We start from the raw sequence: 16,005 nt of genomic DNA, 5'->3' as shown, positions 1-16,005 counted from the left end.
TCTCCATGCTTCCTCAGTCGGCAAGGTGATTGAGCTAGATTCCCCCCTCATTACAAAAGAGAGCAAACTGCTGGCAGGGTGTGCTCTGTGAGGGCCCTGCAACTTTGGAACCTGCTCCTCCTCTTAGTTCAAAATATCCCAAACCTGATGACTTTTTGGCCAGGCTGGAAGAGCTGTTTGCTTAACAATATTTTGAGGAAAAGTTGAGGGTATGATCCTGGGGTGTGTGGAAATGGGTTGAAAGGGGCTCTTCTGTTGCTTGGATTTATTGGCGATCTGAGTTAATGTGTTACCTGTAAGGTTATTAATGAGTGCTGCTTGCTGGCCAAGTTATTGTGTTAGCTGTATCTGAGTACGTAGTGCTATTAGGTGGTTATCATAAGGTTGTTGTAAGTGTAAGTGATTGTTAGGGCACCTAATGCTTTCTGTATGGGCGATCTCTACTGTAGTTAAGAAATAAAGAAATAAATAATGAAATAATATGTGGCTATTGAAAGGAGCAGGATCCAAGCTCATCACCCTGCAGGACAATGGAATACTCACTGGGGTTATGGCTCTGAGTATCAGGGGAGAGCAGGGATTCATGTCCCATATTACCTCCTCCTGCCAGGGCAAGTGGGTGGGAAAGGGATAGCTAAGGTAAGAGAATGGACAGGGAATGGCAGGGAGTAGGCAGTCCCTTGGTTCCTTCCCATCTTGCGCCCCTGGAGCGAAGAGGGTTGGTGATTCTCACAGCCACAGTTCTTTCTCAGCGCTTCACCTAGGGTGTTGGAGCTACGGGTTGTCCCTAGAGGCTCTCTAGTCCTAATATATTAAATAAATCTGAACCAAATTCCAACCCAAGGTTCCCAACAATTGATTCTTACTTAGCTAGTTTTTACACATTTGTCCTTTTTATGTTGTTATTCTAATTAATAGTTTCCAAGGGGGGAGCTTATCAAAAAATCTTGGAATATCCAGGTCAGTTATGTTCATCAGGTCATTCTTATCCGCTCATTTATTCACTTTTTCAAAGGAATTTAACAATCTGAAGAGGCTTGATTTTTTCTTTCAGAAACCATCCTTCTTTGACCTATCAAGTTATATTTATCCAGGTGCTGTGCTATTGTATACTTAATTACGCTATTAACTGGTTTCTTCAGAACTGAGGTGAGGGTCATAGGCCTTTAATTCCCAGGATCTTGCTTAAAAAAGATACCACATTAACAACTTTCCAATCTTCAGGCACGTTTGCTGGCTTATAGATTTTGGACCTGGTCCTGCTCCCAATGAAGTCAATGGAGAGATTCCCATTGACTTCAATGGGAGTTGGATTGGACTAGTATTGAATATCCTCCTCCGTATCTCCATGATTTCATGTTTATTCCCTTTAAAACACCGTCAAGAGAACCTGCCACTCGACTGACCTCCTTTGCTCAAGCTTTTCAAGTTACCTGCTGACTTTTCCTCTATGATTTCAATCTCTGCGAAGGCCACACTTAGATTTCTCATAAATAAATAAATATTTTAAGAATATAAATTTCCTTGTTTTTCCCTACAGGCCAAGTGATAAAGCCTGGTAAAGTCCAATGCTAAATGTCCATCAACTTCTCTGCTATTTCATTGCTTTCTTTTCCTCCACTCTCTCCATGATGGCCAGCTTTCAGTCACACATGCAGCTTCAGATTTAAAGACTTAAAAAATTTATTTAGCTTCATATCTTTAGTTATCTTCATATAATCTCTTTCCCCTTGTTACTTCACATCTGCATTTTACTTAGTAGTACTATGCTCCATGGACAGTGGCTAGGAATACTACAGGAGCTGAAGAAAGAGGATTACACAATTTTTATTCACTTTCTATGGGATTTGGGTGGCTAACTTCCTTGATCTCTTTGAAAGTCCCAGCCAGTATTTGTGTGGTTTGGGCCCATTTTCTTATTTTTAAAGGATTTTTTTTAACAAATCTAAAACAGGCACTTTTTTCTGTGTGCGCTTAATCACATAGCTTTTTGACTCAGAGATACACAAGCTATATGTGCATATAACACATTGTTCTTAAATAGCCTCGAGGCTGACTACCTGAGTTTTTACATTTTTCCTTTATCCTTCAGTCTGCTGTTAACTACTTTCCTCAAAGCTTTTAAACAGTCTCATTTCAAGTTCATTGTCAGTGTGTTACAGTCACCCTCTATTGATATCAAACCTATTTTTGCACTGATCACACCACCAACCACTTCAATCTTCAAAATTTCTTATGCTGAAATTAATTTTTCTTTCTAAGTATGAACATGAGCATTTCATCCTGCCCCTTCCTTATGCATGTGCACATGCACATACACACCAGCCTGTGGCCAGTATTTTCAAAAGTGATGAGTGATTCTGTGTGCCCTTTTTTCCCTCTAAAACACATGAATGGATACCTGACTTTCAGAAAGCGCTGTGTCTGAAAATCAGGCCCCTAATTAAGACATCTCAAGTTGGGCACCCAAAATCATGTCACTTCTGAAAATCTTGGTCAGTATTATTTTCTCATTTGATCAGGCCGCAGTAAGTTAAAAATGAATTATTATAGATAACCGAAATCTTTCTTAAGGGACAAATGAATATTACGGCACCTACGCCCATAAGTAACCACTGTACAGTAAATACAGACACAACAATGTTCCCAAGCACAAGATTCATTTAACAGTTTCAAAGCCATTTTTTGGTTCTTAACGTGGAAACAACATAAAAGAAGACATTTACATTTAATAAAGAAGAAACACATTTTGTATAGGTGATTAGATAGTGGTCAGCATTTAGCATAATGATGAAGCAGCTCACAAGTTGCTGTAGCCACCTTCTCATTGTGAATGGGGCAGGCTTGTATCTAATTAAATTTACATTACCTGGATAATGTAATGTACACTGCTACTTTGACAAGCTCCCTCTGTGTTGGCAGCTTGGTGCTATTGCTTTAATTTCCTTACAAAGCAATACTGACTACAAACAATAGCATAATGATGGCATCTTGGAGGATTTAAACAGAGAGGATAAAAGCGCTGAAAAACCTACATTAAACTCATATTCTAAAACAACATATGTTTCACTGCAAAAAATATACCTAGAATATATGGCATCTAAGCCATCTATAGTACTTTTAACTTCTTAAATACCATGTAGAAAGAGGTGGCTTTTTTAAATGCCTTAAAAGCAGAAGCCAATATTTTGATAATAACATAGGGATTCAATTTTAAAAGTAGACCTCTAAAATTATTCTCCCCAATTTTGCCACGTACCCATTTCTTTACACAAAGCCCATGTACGATTCAGGTAATTCCAATCAGTAACTACACCATTTGCATAAAACTAATTAACATACAGCAAATTTGTGGGCCCAATTTTAGAGGCTCTTTTAAAAATGTTGCCCCCAACAGAAATAATGTGTTGTAATTTTAATTTGTATTATTCTAAATTCTTACTGCCACATAGATAGTATGTTTTATTGATAACAACTCATCTCCATCCAACTATCTCTGTTTCTTAAATATTGATGACATATTAAAAGTAAGTTGAGATGCAAACAATCTAAAGTAACATTTGCCCCCTTAGAGAGTCTCCAGTATTACTTGTAATTATAATTGTTTCATGCATCAAGTATCTTTTACTTGTTTTCCCTTTGCTAGTCATCACTTCTTTACCCCAGATCTGTAGTGCTACAAGTCTTCTACTTATTTCAGCTGGGAACCCAAAATGACAGGCTGTTTAGAACACATTAAAAGAGGTGCCTGATGCAGCAAAACTCTGACTAAAAATGTGGATCTATTGTCACGTCAGGAGATAAAATTTTATAAAGGAACAGAAGGCATACAGATCTCCATATCTCTGTTATTAAGAACCTGTTCTTATTTGCACTCTGGGCATTTTTATACCTAAATAATTATACCAATTGCATATATTTCTACGCAACATACTCTCACAAAGAAAAATTTTGTTAAAAAAACATTTAGGATTCTTTAAGGGTATCCATCTACACAAACATTGTAAGCAAAGAAATATGCAGCTAATGTATCCTTCTAAACATCACATTCATTATTTTCACTAACAGGCTTCCCCTATCTATAAAGAAGTACCATAGGTCTCCAACACGTCCAGTAGGACAATACCCAAACTACCTTTGTGTCAATTACCCTGTGTGATGGGATGTAGCTGGCTTTTTTGACTCCCTGTGGAAGGCCCTGCAGTCCTACTAAACTCTGCCCCAGGAAGAGCGAGGTGGAAGAAAAGAGCAGCAAAGGTGGTTTCTCAAGGCCTGCCTAGAGTGGCTTCACTGACGTAGCCATCTGGGAAGCTAGAAAGACCTGGTCCTCCAAGGGCTAGCAACAGCCAATCAGAGCCCAGCAGGCTCAGATAAAAGAGGCTGCAGGGCATTAGCAGGTCAGTTCCTGGTGGGGATCAGAGGAGAGAAGAGTGCTCTTCTCTGGCATGGAGATAGAGAAGAACCTGAGGAAACTGGCTCTGATATAGGACTATAGACAGAAGGGCCTGGTAGGAAGAGGCCCAGGGAAACAGCAGTGATGGATTGGAGTGAGTGGCTGTGTACAGGGTCCCAGAGTTGGAACCCAGAATAGTTTGTAGGCCCAGGTTCCCAACCAGCCACAGGTAAAATGGTGTAAACCCCAAGAAGGGGACAGATCCTGTTGGGGATCCCAAACAAAGGGATGAATTTAAAGGTTCCAAAGCCAGGGCTGAAGACCAGAGGGCAAAAAGACTATTTAGTTATTAGACTCTTTAATATGCCAGAAGAGGTTCATTTCGACTTTGTGACTTGGCCAATAAGCCAAGCCACTGAAGACCCACCGAGGTCAGCCTGCAGAAAGTGCCAGGGGTGAAAAAGGACTGTGGTACTGCACCCTGCCTCTCGGAGGGACTCAAGAAGTGAGTACCCTTTTACACCCTGTAACATAAAACTCTGTCTTTAGCAACATCAACAGCCATGTCTGTTAGTCTTCTATACACCAGGGACCTATGTGTGTTATTTTTCCATGGAGAAGTATCAGGTCAGCATTAAGGTCCTGCATAATAGTGTAATTTAAAGAAGTGTTATTTATGTTATGACAGTTAGGAAGAGGAGGATTTTGAAACTCCACCCTCTGTTGTTTCTCCTCTTACATCTCTAATAATTATTTCATTGTTTCATTAGGAGGATCCTCCTCTTCCCAACTGTCACTCAGCTCCCACAGGCCTCTGTACTTGGCCCCTCCTCTTCTTCCTCCATACTGGTAATCTCATTCACAAATGAGGCTTTAATTAACATCTCTGCAATGATGACCCAAAGATCTACCCTTCTCCTGTCATCTACACCAAAATTGTGGCTTGTGTTTCTGACATCTCCTCAGGGATGTCCAGCTGTCAACTCAAGCTCAACATGGTCAAAAGTTGAGCTTTTGATCTTTCCTATCACTGTGGACAACACTATTATCTTCTCTGTCACTGGAGCCAGTAACCACTTCACCTTGAATGGTCCCTTAGAATATGTGCTAACTACTAATGCTAAACTATCTGTTTGATCTTGTATTTAGCTGTGGCACCCTCAGTACCTTTACCAGGCCTGAGGAAGAGCTCTGTGTAGCTGGAACGCTTGGCTCTCTCACCAACAGAAGTTGGTCCAATAAAAGATATTACCTCACCCACCTTGTCTCCCAGACGCTAAAAGGAAGTTAACAAAGTATTACAATTATGCTGCCAACACTTACATGCAATGATATTCCCATATCTATTCTTCATTCTGTTTTCATCTTTCTTAGCTGAGTCCCAGGGTGCAGACTGTCCTTCAAAGAAACTCTATTTTTTAAAAAAAAGATAGAAAGAAAGTGACATTAAGAAATTCAGTATGGAGCAACAGGAACCTTAAGAGTAAAGAATAAAGCAATGGAGCATGGAAGAAATACTACAACAGCCAAAATTACAGTTGTTAAAGTGACATTCAACTAATTTGCTTATCTGATAATGATACCAGGCTCTTCTTTGAACAGCACTTTTCTTTCAGTTCCATGTTCCACATGGAGAGTTTGACACAAGAATAAAGTGTGTATCAGCAAGAATGATTTTTGTGCAAGGAAGAGTTAGTTAACCTTGCAAAAGTTTCGTGCTTGTAATGCTAAGCATAATTGACTAATTAACGTGCATTGTCTAAATTCTGCTCCTTATTACACCAGCGTAAAACTGGAGTAAACCCAGTGATATTACTGATAGCAAAATTTGACCCTGTGTTAATAATATATTACCAACAGTTTCACATTTACCTGGTGATAGGTGGCTATTCAGTCTCTTAACACACAGTGGCATTATTCTTAATTTGCATTCAATTGGCCTTTTATTAAAAACATTATTTTCAAAACCACCAAGATTATTAGATAGTCAGCAAAGAAAAATTATGTAATTTTATGAAAAATACAATCTTATTATTTGTATTAGTTTTATTAAATACAGTACAGAGGCTGGGTGAATATTAGATGAAAGATGCTAACAATATCTCTTTATATTAACAAAATACACTACTTGGCATAAGAAAAACAACCGTCTGTTGTCCACTTTTCATGTGCAGTTCGGATTCTAAAATAATGACTTTCCCAGTGTTTTTGGGTACACTGTGTCCATAAAAGTCAGCGCCATCCTTAGGCATACAAGGCTGTGTAGGGCACCTGAAAATTTGGGGCACCCCTGGGTCTTAGTGTCCTCCCTTCCATCTCTTCCTATCCCTGTTCTGATCCTTCCTGCAGGCTCCCACCAGGACTGACTGCTGCAGCCTGGTGAGTCTTCCTCTGGAGGGGATCTAGTACTTAAAAGTGAAAAAGGCTTCCAGCCTGCCAGGCCTATTAGCACAACATTGAAACTGTAAAAGAGCCATTCAAGTGGTAATGAAGCCATTTAACAGGCATTTGCCAACCCCCAGGTATATACTGTCAGTTTCTGAATTTACTGCCCCTGCCTACACTGGCAAGTTTCTGCACAGTAAAGCAGCTTTCTGTGTTGTAACTCCCGAGGAGTACACACTGCCAAGCCGCTTAGTGTGCAGAAACTGCGCAGGTTCCAGGGCTTTAAAAAACCCCATCCCGACGAGTGCTGCGGTGCCAGTGTAGAAAACCCTGGTCAATTACAGGGCTGCGACTGGCCTCCAGGAGGTGTCCCACAATGCCTGTTTTGCCTCTCTGGTCATCTGTTTGAACTCTACTGCCCTGCCCTCAGGTGACCAACGGTCATCCTACGCCGTACATTCCTTTGGAATTTTGAAAGATCCCTTCCTGTTTGCTCAGTGATGCATGCAGTGGTCTCAGCGAATCTTTTCAGGTGGCAATGCCTGCTCCATGCACCATGCAATCCCCCGCTTGGAACAATGCCGAGCTGCTGGACCTCATAAGCATTTGGGGAGAGGAGGGTGTCCAGTCCCAGCTGCTCTCCAGCCATAGGAATTATGATACCTATGGACAGATTTCACGGTGCATGACAGAAAGGGGCCATGACCAGGACACACTGCAGTCCAGGGTCAAAGTGAAGGAGCTGCGCAACGCTGACCACAAGGTGCGAAGGCAAACCGCTGCTCCGGTGCTGTGCTCATGAGCTGCCGGTTCTACAAAAAGCTGGATGCAATACTCGGTGGCGACCCCACCTCCACTGTGAAGGCCACAGTGGATACTTCAGTGGCTTGTGTGCCAGTCGAGTGTGGACCGAGACAGGAGGAGGAAATCTTGGACTAGGATGTAGAGGAGGAGGGGGACCCAGAGGCAGAGGATGACTTGGAGGTCAGAGATGCGCGCAGCCAGGAGCTCTTCTCTACTCTGGAGGCTAGCCAGTCACAGCTGTCAGAGCTTGGCGAAGCGCAAACAGGAGAGGAGGCCACTCGTAAGTGGATTTGATTTGGGGAATCGCTGAAGTGAGTTGTTGGAGGCAGGAGGGCTGCAGAAAGCAGGCTTGTGTCTGTATGATGAACATACCATCATGAGCAGCAGAACAGGCTGCTGATTGACTCCCTCAGTTCACAGGAGTCTGCCTCAGAGATCTCCACAAAACTCTCATGGAAATACTAGGCAATCTGCTGCCGCAGGTTCTTTGTCAGACCTGCTTTGTTTCTTGCCCCATTAACGGTAACTTTCCCGCACCACTGTGCCATCACTGGGGGGGAGAGATCATTGCAGCACACAGGCAAGCCACATTAGGGCCAGGGCAGAAGCCGCAGTCTTGGAGAAGACCTTCTCTTGATTCCCTGCTCACCTTCAGCAATTAGATATCTTCCATAATGAGCATAGCCTGTGGAAAATGTGGGGACAGGAATGATTATCAGGCCCCACCTACAATGCTGGCTCTCCCCAAGAGAGAGTGCCCAGTATACAATAGAGTCTGGGAATACTGATTTACCCGGCCCCTGTGGCATTTTGGGGGTCTTGTGGCTCATGTGTGCTTGCCTGGGGTCAGCCAGTTAGTGACAGGTGTGTGAGTACTGGCTGCATTTTAAATCACTGAATCAGTGTTGTGTATGTTGCAAACAATACTGCTTCTGTAAAATGTTGCGTTTTGGCTTCACAGAGATGACCTTGGGAGCCCAGCTTCCCTCTTTGTTATCACTGTCTGAATGGCTGCGCAGAATTAGAAAGCAGCCACGAAGAACTAAGGAGGACTTTCTGCGTGATGTTATGATGCACTTCATGGCCGAAAAACAGGAATTGAAGGAGTGGCAGGACAGCGAGAAGAGGGACCAAAAGGAGAATGCGGCGCACCTGAATGAAGCCATGAAGCAGCTCTTAAACGTTATGGAGCACAACCGGACACGCTCCAGGCGATACTAGCTCTGCAAACCGAGCAGCTCTGCGGCCCCCTCCCTTGCAGCTGCTGTTGCAAAACTCTTTCCCATGCGCCCTCCAGACACTGCCAACACACTCTTATCAACCTCCTGGCTCCAGTCTATACCTGCGGCATTCGACTCCTCCTCCCTCACAGTCCAGCACTGCGGACTCCCAAAACCCAGTGCACTCAACACCCATCCCTCTGCAGTTTGGCCCTGCTGAAGTACAGTACCCGCTACATTGTAATCCAAAGAAGAAGGTTGGATATGATCTCTGGACATACACAAATCTTTAGCCGTTCCAGGACCCCACCTCCTCCTGGAACCTTCCCTTCCCCCATCCCCCTCACTGCTGATGTGTTTTTTTTATTTGACTCTCTCCTCCGGTTGTTGTTTTTTAATAAAAGAATTGTGTTTGTTTGAAAGCCATCTTTAATCTATTCATTGGAAGCAAACAGAGCCCTGCAAAGCAACAGAAATGCCCAGAATCACAATGGACATTTCAACTTCCCCTACGGTGATCTTCTGGTCCAGGAAGAAAGTCCCTGCTTGCAGCTTCCTGAACAGGCCAGTGTTCCGAAAGATGTGTGCGTCACGCACCTTTCCGGACCAGCCTGTATTAATGTCTGTGAAACGCCCACGGTGATCCACAAGCTCCTGGAAAACCATTGAGAAATACCCTTTGTGATTAATGTACTCAGTGACTAAGTGGGCTGGTGCCAGAATTGGAATGTGTGTGCCATCTATCACCCCTCTGCAGTTAGGGAATCCCATTTGTGCAAAGCCATCCACAATGTCACGGTCTTTCAGAGCAGGATGCGATTAATGGCCCTGCACACTTCCCGTCAACATGAGTCCAACGGTCAACTTTTCCACTCCGAACTGGTTAGTGACTGATCGGTAGCAGCCTGGAGTAGCCAGCTTCCACAGTGCAATCACCATGCGCTTCTCTAATGGCAGGGCAGCTCTCATTCTTGTGTCCTTGCGCCGCAGGGATGGGGTGAGCTCATCACACAGTCCTATGAATGTGGCTTTCCTCAACGGAAGTTCTGCAGCCACTGCTTGTCATCTCAGATGTGCATGAAGGTATGATCCCACCACTCAGTGCTTGTTTCCCAAGCCCAAAAGTGGCGTTCCACTGTGGTCAGCACCTCCGTGAATGCCACAAGCAATTTTGTGTCATAGCTAGTACGTGTGGCGAGATCCATGTTGCACTCCTCTTGTCTTTGTAGTTTAAGGAATAACTCCACTGCCACTCATGATGTTTTAGTCAGAGCAAGCAGCATATTGGTCAGCAGCTCGGGATCCATTCCTGGAGACTGAAGAGGCAGAGTGCGCAGTACAGAAACTGTTGAAAGATGGCGCCACACGTGGACGGAAGCACAGGGATTGCTGGGATGCGAAGCAATGCATCATGGGGGCATTGGGACAGGACCCAGGATGCCCCGCGACCCCCTCCGCCTTCTCACAACTCTTAGCGGCAGAAGAGGAAAAGATGCTCTGTGGGATAGCTGCCCAGAGTGCGCCGCTCCAAATACCGCTGCAAGTGCTGCAACTATGAACACGCTATTGCACAGGTAGCTCACCGCGTGAACACACAACACCAGTTTCCCTTCTTTGCTCCAAGCGGCGCTGTAACTCTGCCAGTGTAGACATACCCCAAAATAGTTGTTCATTACTGTAATATTTACTCAGAACATGTTAGTCTACAGGACCTTAGTTTAAAATTTGCTTCAAAAATATTTCATTAGTATGTTGCTGAAGTTATAAAATCACGTCTCTAAAAATAGCTTGCATAGATTTTTAGATGCACAATCTGAGTATTCATCTTTAGCCTTAAATGCTTGGATCTTCAGACATATAGTTTTTAAAATAAATCCTTGAAAAGACCAGCCTTATCTAAAATACAAATGTGAGCCCAGGATGCCATGGGGCGTAGGGGCACCAGTTTAATCAAATGGACTACCATTTGTCTCCTTTTCCTTCATACTTCAAGCATGTAATCCATGAAATCCTTCATGAACTACACTAGTAAAGGGAGGAAGAGTCCAAAGAAGCTCTTAATTTCTTGCTGGAGTCAATGGGAGACCAGAACTTTCAGCTCCCAAATGAGCACTTTGAATAAATAACCTAGAGAGCTATTAAGTCATGTGATAGATACACAATGGGCCAAATTCATGCCTCACGTAAGCAAGCACAATTCCAGCGGCTTTAGTGGAGTTTTATCCCCTTGCCCAAGGGCTGAATTTAGACAGTTGCTGTGGAGATACAAAGGGCTGTCTCCTTAGCCCTGTGACAAGAGGCTTTTTTGCATCACACTGTGAAATCCTGATTCCTACCATGAGCGTTTGTAATCTATTTCCATTGTGGGTAATACATGTTTATATTAAATATCTACATTTTTAAAACTGCTTTGGATTGTCTTAATTTTTTTTAAAAAAAAGATCTACAAATAAACCAAAATGTTTTCTTTGGGGTTTTGTTTTTCTCTTCCATAAACGTTACTCTTTTAAAAAAATTAAAAATAAAAAGCAAGCAACTTCTAAGGAAAATGGAAGAACAATGTCCACTTATGCTGACCCTGTCCTGGTAAGTTTTTTCTTGGGAGTTGCTCTAGTATTATGGTGAGGACTGGAGAGGTGAGATAAATGGAAGAAAGAGGTAACTATTGCACTGCTTGACCAGAAAAAAAACACAGTAATTGCACAAGGCAGCTGGAGTACAATTTCTTAGATTCCCAATACGTTACTATATATAAGCAGAGGGCTTGTCTACAAGGGGGGAAAATGTGCTGTGTGAGGAGTGTGATTTCTAATGCGCACTAACATGTTGTGCATTAATTAGTCCATGTGGACCCTGCTGGTATGCTTTAATGTAGTGTATCTGAAACAGTACACTAAAATGCACTATGCAACTGTTAGTGCACACCACCAGGGATTGTACAGACCAATTAACGTGTAACACTTTAGGGTTATTCAGAAATCACACCCCCATCTAAAGCATTATCCCACCGTGTAGACAAACCCAGACACAGAGCAATAATCCATACTGAATTAGAAGAGATCATATTTGTCCCACAGGTAAAGGAAAGAGCAAATCACTCACAAGTGTTCTATCAAGATCTTTAATTACTTGTGAGAAATACAAGCTTCATTCCAGTGGTCCCCCCCCCCCAGTGTCTTTTAAGCATGTTGCCCTCCTAGGACAGAGTTGTACAAAAGTTCACTGAAGTGCACAGGGTATCACGGCAGCTGTCCATCTTAATAAGTCATCAGCATTAATAATTTTCTTTAACAGCCGCAATGTTGCACAGAGCAGTGACCCTGAGCAGCCTGTGTGAGAAGTGGCTGGTCCCACTCCTTCAACTCCCCACCTGGCCTAGCTGCCATGGACAGGTGCTGAGCATGCCAGGGAGCAGGTGCAGAAGAAGGAGGACAACCCTCCCCCCCTTGCGCCCAGCAGGCCAAGCAGAAATCGGGGGGGGGAGGACTTGACCCTGCATGCCCCTCTTATGCATTGCCTATGCAAAAAACTACCGGTACCTTTTCTTAGAGTGAAAATTTCAGTATGAAAATGTCAAATTTGTAACTTTTCACCAACAAGAAAAAACATGTGTGACAGGGGCGGGCCAGATGGCTATAGGAGAGTAATAGAAGGCAGATATATTAGCCCCAGGCTAAGTAGGTCCCTTTTCTGTGGGTAAGGTAACAGGGAAGGTTCCAGAACAATCAGGAACCTTCCGCAGACAATTAAGACAGGCTGATCAGGGCACCTGGGTTTTAAAAAGCAGCTTACTTCAGTTTGTGGTGTGCGTGTGAGGAGCTGGGAGCAAGAGGCACTAGGAGCTGAGAGTGAGAACACGGACTGTCGGAGGACTGAGGTGTACAAGCATTATCAGACACCAGGAGGAAGGTCCTATGGTGAGGATAAAGAAGGTGTTGGGAGGAGGCCATGGGGAAGTAGCCCAGGGAGTCGTAGCTGTCACACAGCTGTTCCAGGAGGCACTCTAGACAGCTGCATTCCACAGGGCTCTGGGCTGAAACCTGGAGTAGAGGGTGGGCCCGGGTTCCCCCCAAACCTCCCAACTCCTGGTCAGACACAGGAGGAGTCGACCTGGACTGTGGGTTCAGAAAAACGGCCAAGCTGAGGGCTGCCGTGAAGGCAAGCAAGGCAAGCAAATCCACCAATAAGCGCCAGACCCACCGAGGTAGAGCAGGAACTTTGTCACACATGATTTCTTTAAAAAATTGAAAATGTAGCAGCTATATGGTGGAATGTAACATGGATATGGAGTGATCAATAAAGCAGCAACCATCTAGGATGTTTCTGCTTGCTTTAAATCAATGCTGCAATGGTTAACATTAAAAAATAGCATTTGCCAAGAGTTAATGCACTGTGCTGCTCACACTAAGAAACAATTGCAATATCTCAGATAAGAGTGTGAGATAACCATTGTAAATTTTGACTTTTATTGATGACTTTTTAACTATGTCATTAGAAAGTCCTAGGGCTAGAAATGTTGGAACCTCTCTAAAAATATGGTTGGAAGGGGTTGGGGTTGGAAGATAGAGATGTGGGTGTGTGGTCTTGTGGGCAGATTGAGAGTCTAGAGATCTGGGTACTATTCACAGCTCTGTCATTGACTCTGTCACCTTGAGCAACTCGCTCTCTCTCTCTCTCAGTTTTTTCTATCTGTAAAATACGGGCAGTAAAATGAATCTACCTTGTAAGTGCTTTGAGATCTTCCAGTGAAGAATGTTACAGGACTATTATTATTATTATTACTATTACAAAGCTGAAAGACTTTAAAAAAAATAACTAGGGTTACTAGGTGACAACAATGTAAGTACCTAGCACATCATTTACAAAATGAAAGTACTGAAAAGCAAGGAAATGAAAAGTTAAGGCCATCATAAATCTTATGCTGCCTGCATAACAAACACATTATTCACAACAAGTACAAAGACATGCATATTTCATTACAGCACAGCTTTAACTCTGATCCACCGATTTGCTTTTAAATGTAAGATTTTTTTATTAAATCAATTTTTTTTGTATCTGATTTTTTAAAAGTGATATTGTTAAGTGGAAAATATCAGTACATTTTTTTTAAATCAACTGACAGAACAAAATTTTGGTCAAGTACTTCACACAGCTGTTTCTTGATAATAAGGTTAATACGTAGTTTAACAGAAAAGTGCACAATGTTGTTATATATGATACAATCATGCATATATGTAGACTTGCATTGATGCTGATTATTGTGCCACTCACAATGTACACTGTGACAACCAGGTGGGGTTCCTGGAATTGCGCGTTACTGTGCTACATCTCAGACTCAGCAGTTGAGAGTTTTGCTGCTGCTGAAGTATGTGTCAACTCCCTGACACGCCAGCTTGTCTGCCCAGCCAGCAAACGCTTCAGACTCTGCCAGTCTAAACTTTGCCTAGCAGTGGACATTGGTTTTCAACCTGTGTTCTGTGGAGGTCCGCAGATTATGTCTAAGATTTCCAAAGGGGTCCGCACCTCAATTAGAAATTTTTAAGGGTCCGCAAATTTAATAAGATTGAAAACTGCTGGCCTAGTAGATAGCAATCAGAGAAACCCAACTGCCAAGTTCCTCAGAGATGTATCTTGCAGTCTTCTGCCCTCTCAGTGAATACTCAGAGGCTATTACGTTTGCTGCTTCCTTAAAGAGATAGCATGCAGCAGCTTATTACCTTAACTGGGGTCAACAAACACTGTATTGTAACCAAAACACTAAAATGGTTTACAGTAAAAGTAAAACAAGTGTATTAGAAAGTCATAGGTTTAAGTGATACCAAGGATAAGGAATAAAGATGGAAAGGGTAACAAAAAACCCAAAAGTACATATACACTTCTAAAACTAAAACCTGATTTAACAAAACTAGACTGTCTCGTTCAAAGACATGTTTCTCTCCACAGCGCCTTGCCAGCATCCTTCACAGAGCTCAAAGAGCTCAGTTTCTTTGTCTCCTCAGATGAAGGGTGACTTAGGGACTCTGTCTCCTCTCTGTATAGCCCAGTATTATTCTAAAGCAGCGTCTCTCATCCTTTCTAGACTACTGTACTCCTTTCAGGACCCTGATTTGTTTTGCGTAACCCAGAGTTTCACCTCACTTAAACACCACTTGCTTACAAAATCAGACATAAATATACAAAAGTGTTACAGTACGCTACTACTGAAAAATAGCTGACTTTCTCATTTTTACCATAAAATTATGAAATAAATTAACTGGAATATAAATATTGTACTTACATTTCAGTATATAGAGCAATATAAACAAGTCATTGTCTGTATGAAATTTCAGTTTGTATTGACTTCGCTAGTGCTTTTTATGTAGCCTGTTGGAAAACTAGGCAAATATCTTGATGAGTCTATGTACCCGCCGGAAGTCCTCAGCGTATCCCTAGTTGAGAACCACTGCTCTAAAGGGTATTCCCAGATAAAGTTCCTTTTCCCTGTTAGGTGTAGATGCTGTGCTGTCTGGTCTAGACTCCATGCTGGTTTCTCCCCTCCTGGTGATTTTTACTATGCAAATGAGCTCTTCCTGTAACCTCCAATACAAATGAATAGCCTGATGAATTTGGCCATGCCTGGTTTGAGGTGTTGGTCTATCAACTCCAGTTTATCAACTCTCCCTGACATGTCTGATTGAAACACATTTTACTCACATATCACCACAACATATATAAAGTTATTTTATGGAGGAACCGTACAGAAATCACAAAAAATATTAATGATCAGTGACTTATTAATTTGCCAGTGATATATTACATGCTACCTTTTGTGTACACAGCATTACAACAGTGTGCTGTCTGGCACTGGGGTGCTCTTAGGATCATATACACATATATAATTTTTATATTATTTATTTGGACAGCTGTTGAGCTTGTATTTTGAGATCACAGATGACAGAACTGTATTTATTTTGAGTCAGAGTTAAGGTTATGGTCTCATGATAGAATATTCTTTTATATTAAGAATACTTTCTGGCCTACATCCTGCAAAACTCATACATGTGGTTTATTTTAAGCCGGTGTATGAGTGTTTGCAGGATCAGGGTGTTTAAGTAATTATGTGGCAAGTACAGATTTCATGATGTTCTTGGCCTTTCATTTCTTTGTTTTTCAGAGGTTTGAAAATAGTGCAATAGGTAAGTACGTTTGTCACCTGAAAACCTC

At 42.4% G+C, this 16,005-nt stretch overlaps 1 protein-coding gene across 9 annotated transcripts in view; it reads right to left on the bottom strand.

Moving 5' to 3' along the window:
• PTPRM (protein tyrosine phosphatase receptor type M) overlaps positions 1 to 16,005 on the bottom strand; it is an 832,874-nt gene that overhangs the window by 77,927 nt on the left and 738,942 nt on the right. For all 9 annotated transcript variants that reach the window (XM_073331568.1, XM_073331567.1, XM_073331560.1 and 6 more), the window contains one exon: positions 5,717 to 5,804. In XM_073331568.1, the coding sequence (XP_073187669.1) occupies positions 5,717 to 5,804 (88 nt within the window). The remainder of the gene's footprint in view (positions 1 to 5,716; positions 5,805 to 16,005) is intronic.

Source organism: Lepidochelys kempii, chromosome 2, assembly GCF_965140265.1.
Source record: "Lepidochelys kempii isolate rLepKem1 chromosome 2, rLepKem1.hap2, whole genome shotgun sequence".
Lineage (NCBI taxonomy): Eukaryota > Metazoa > Chordata > Testudines > Cheloniidae > Lepidochelys > Lepidochelys kempii.
This window is presented reverse-complemented; position numbering and strand designations above follow the sequence as displayed.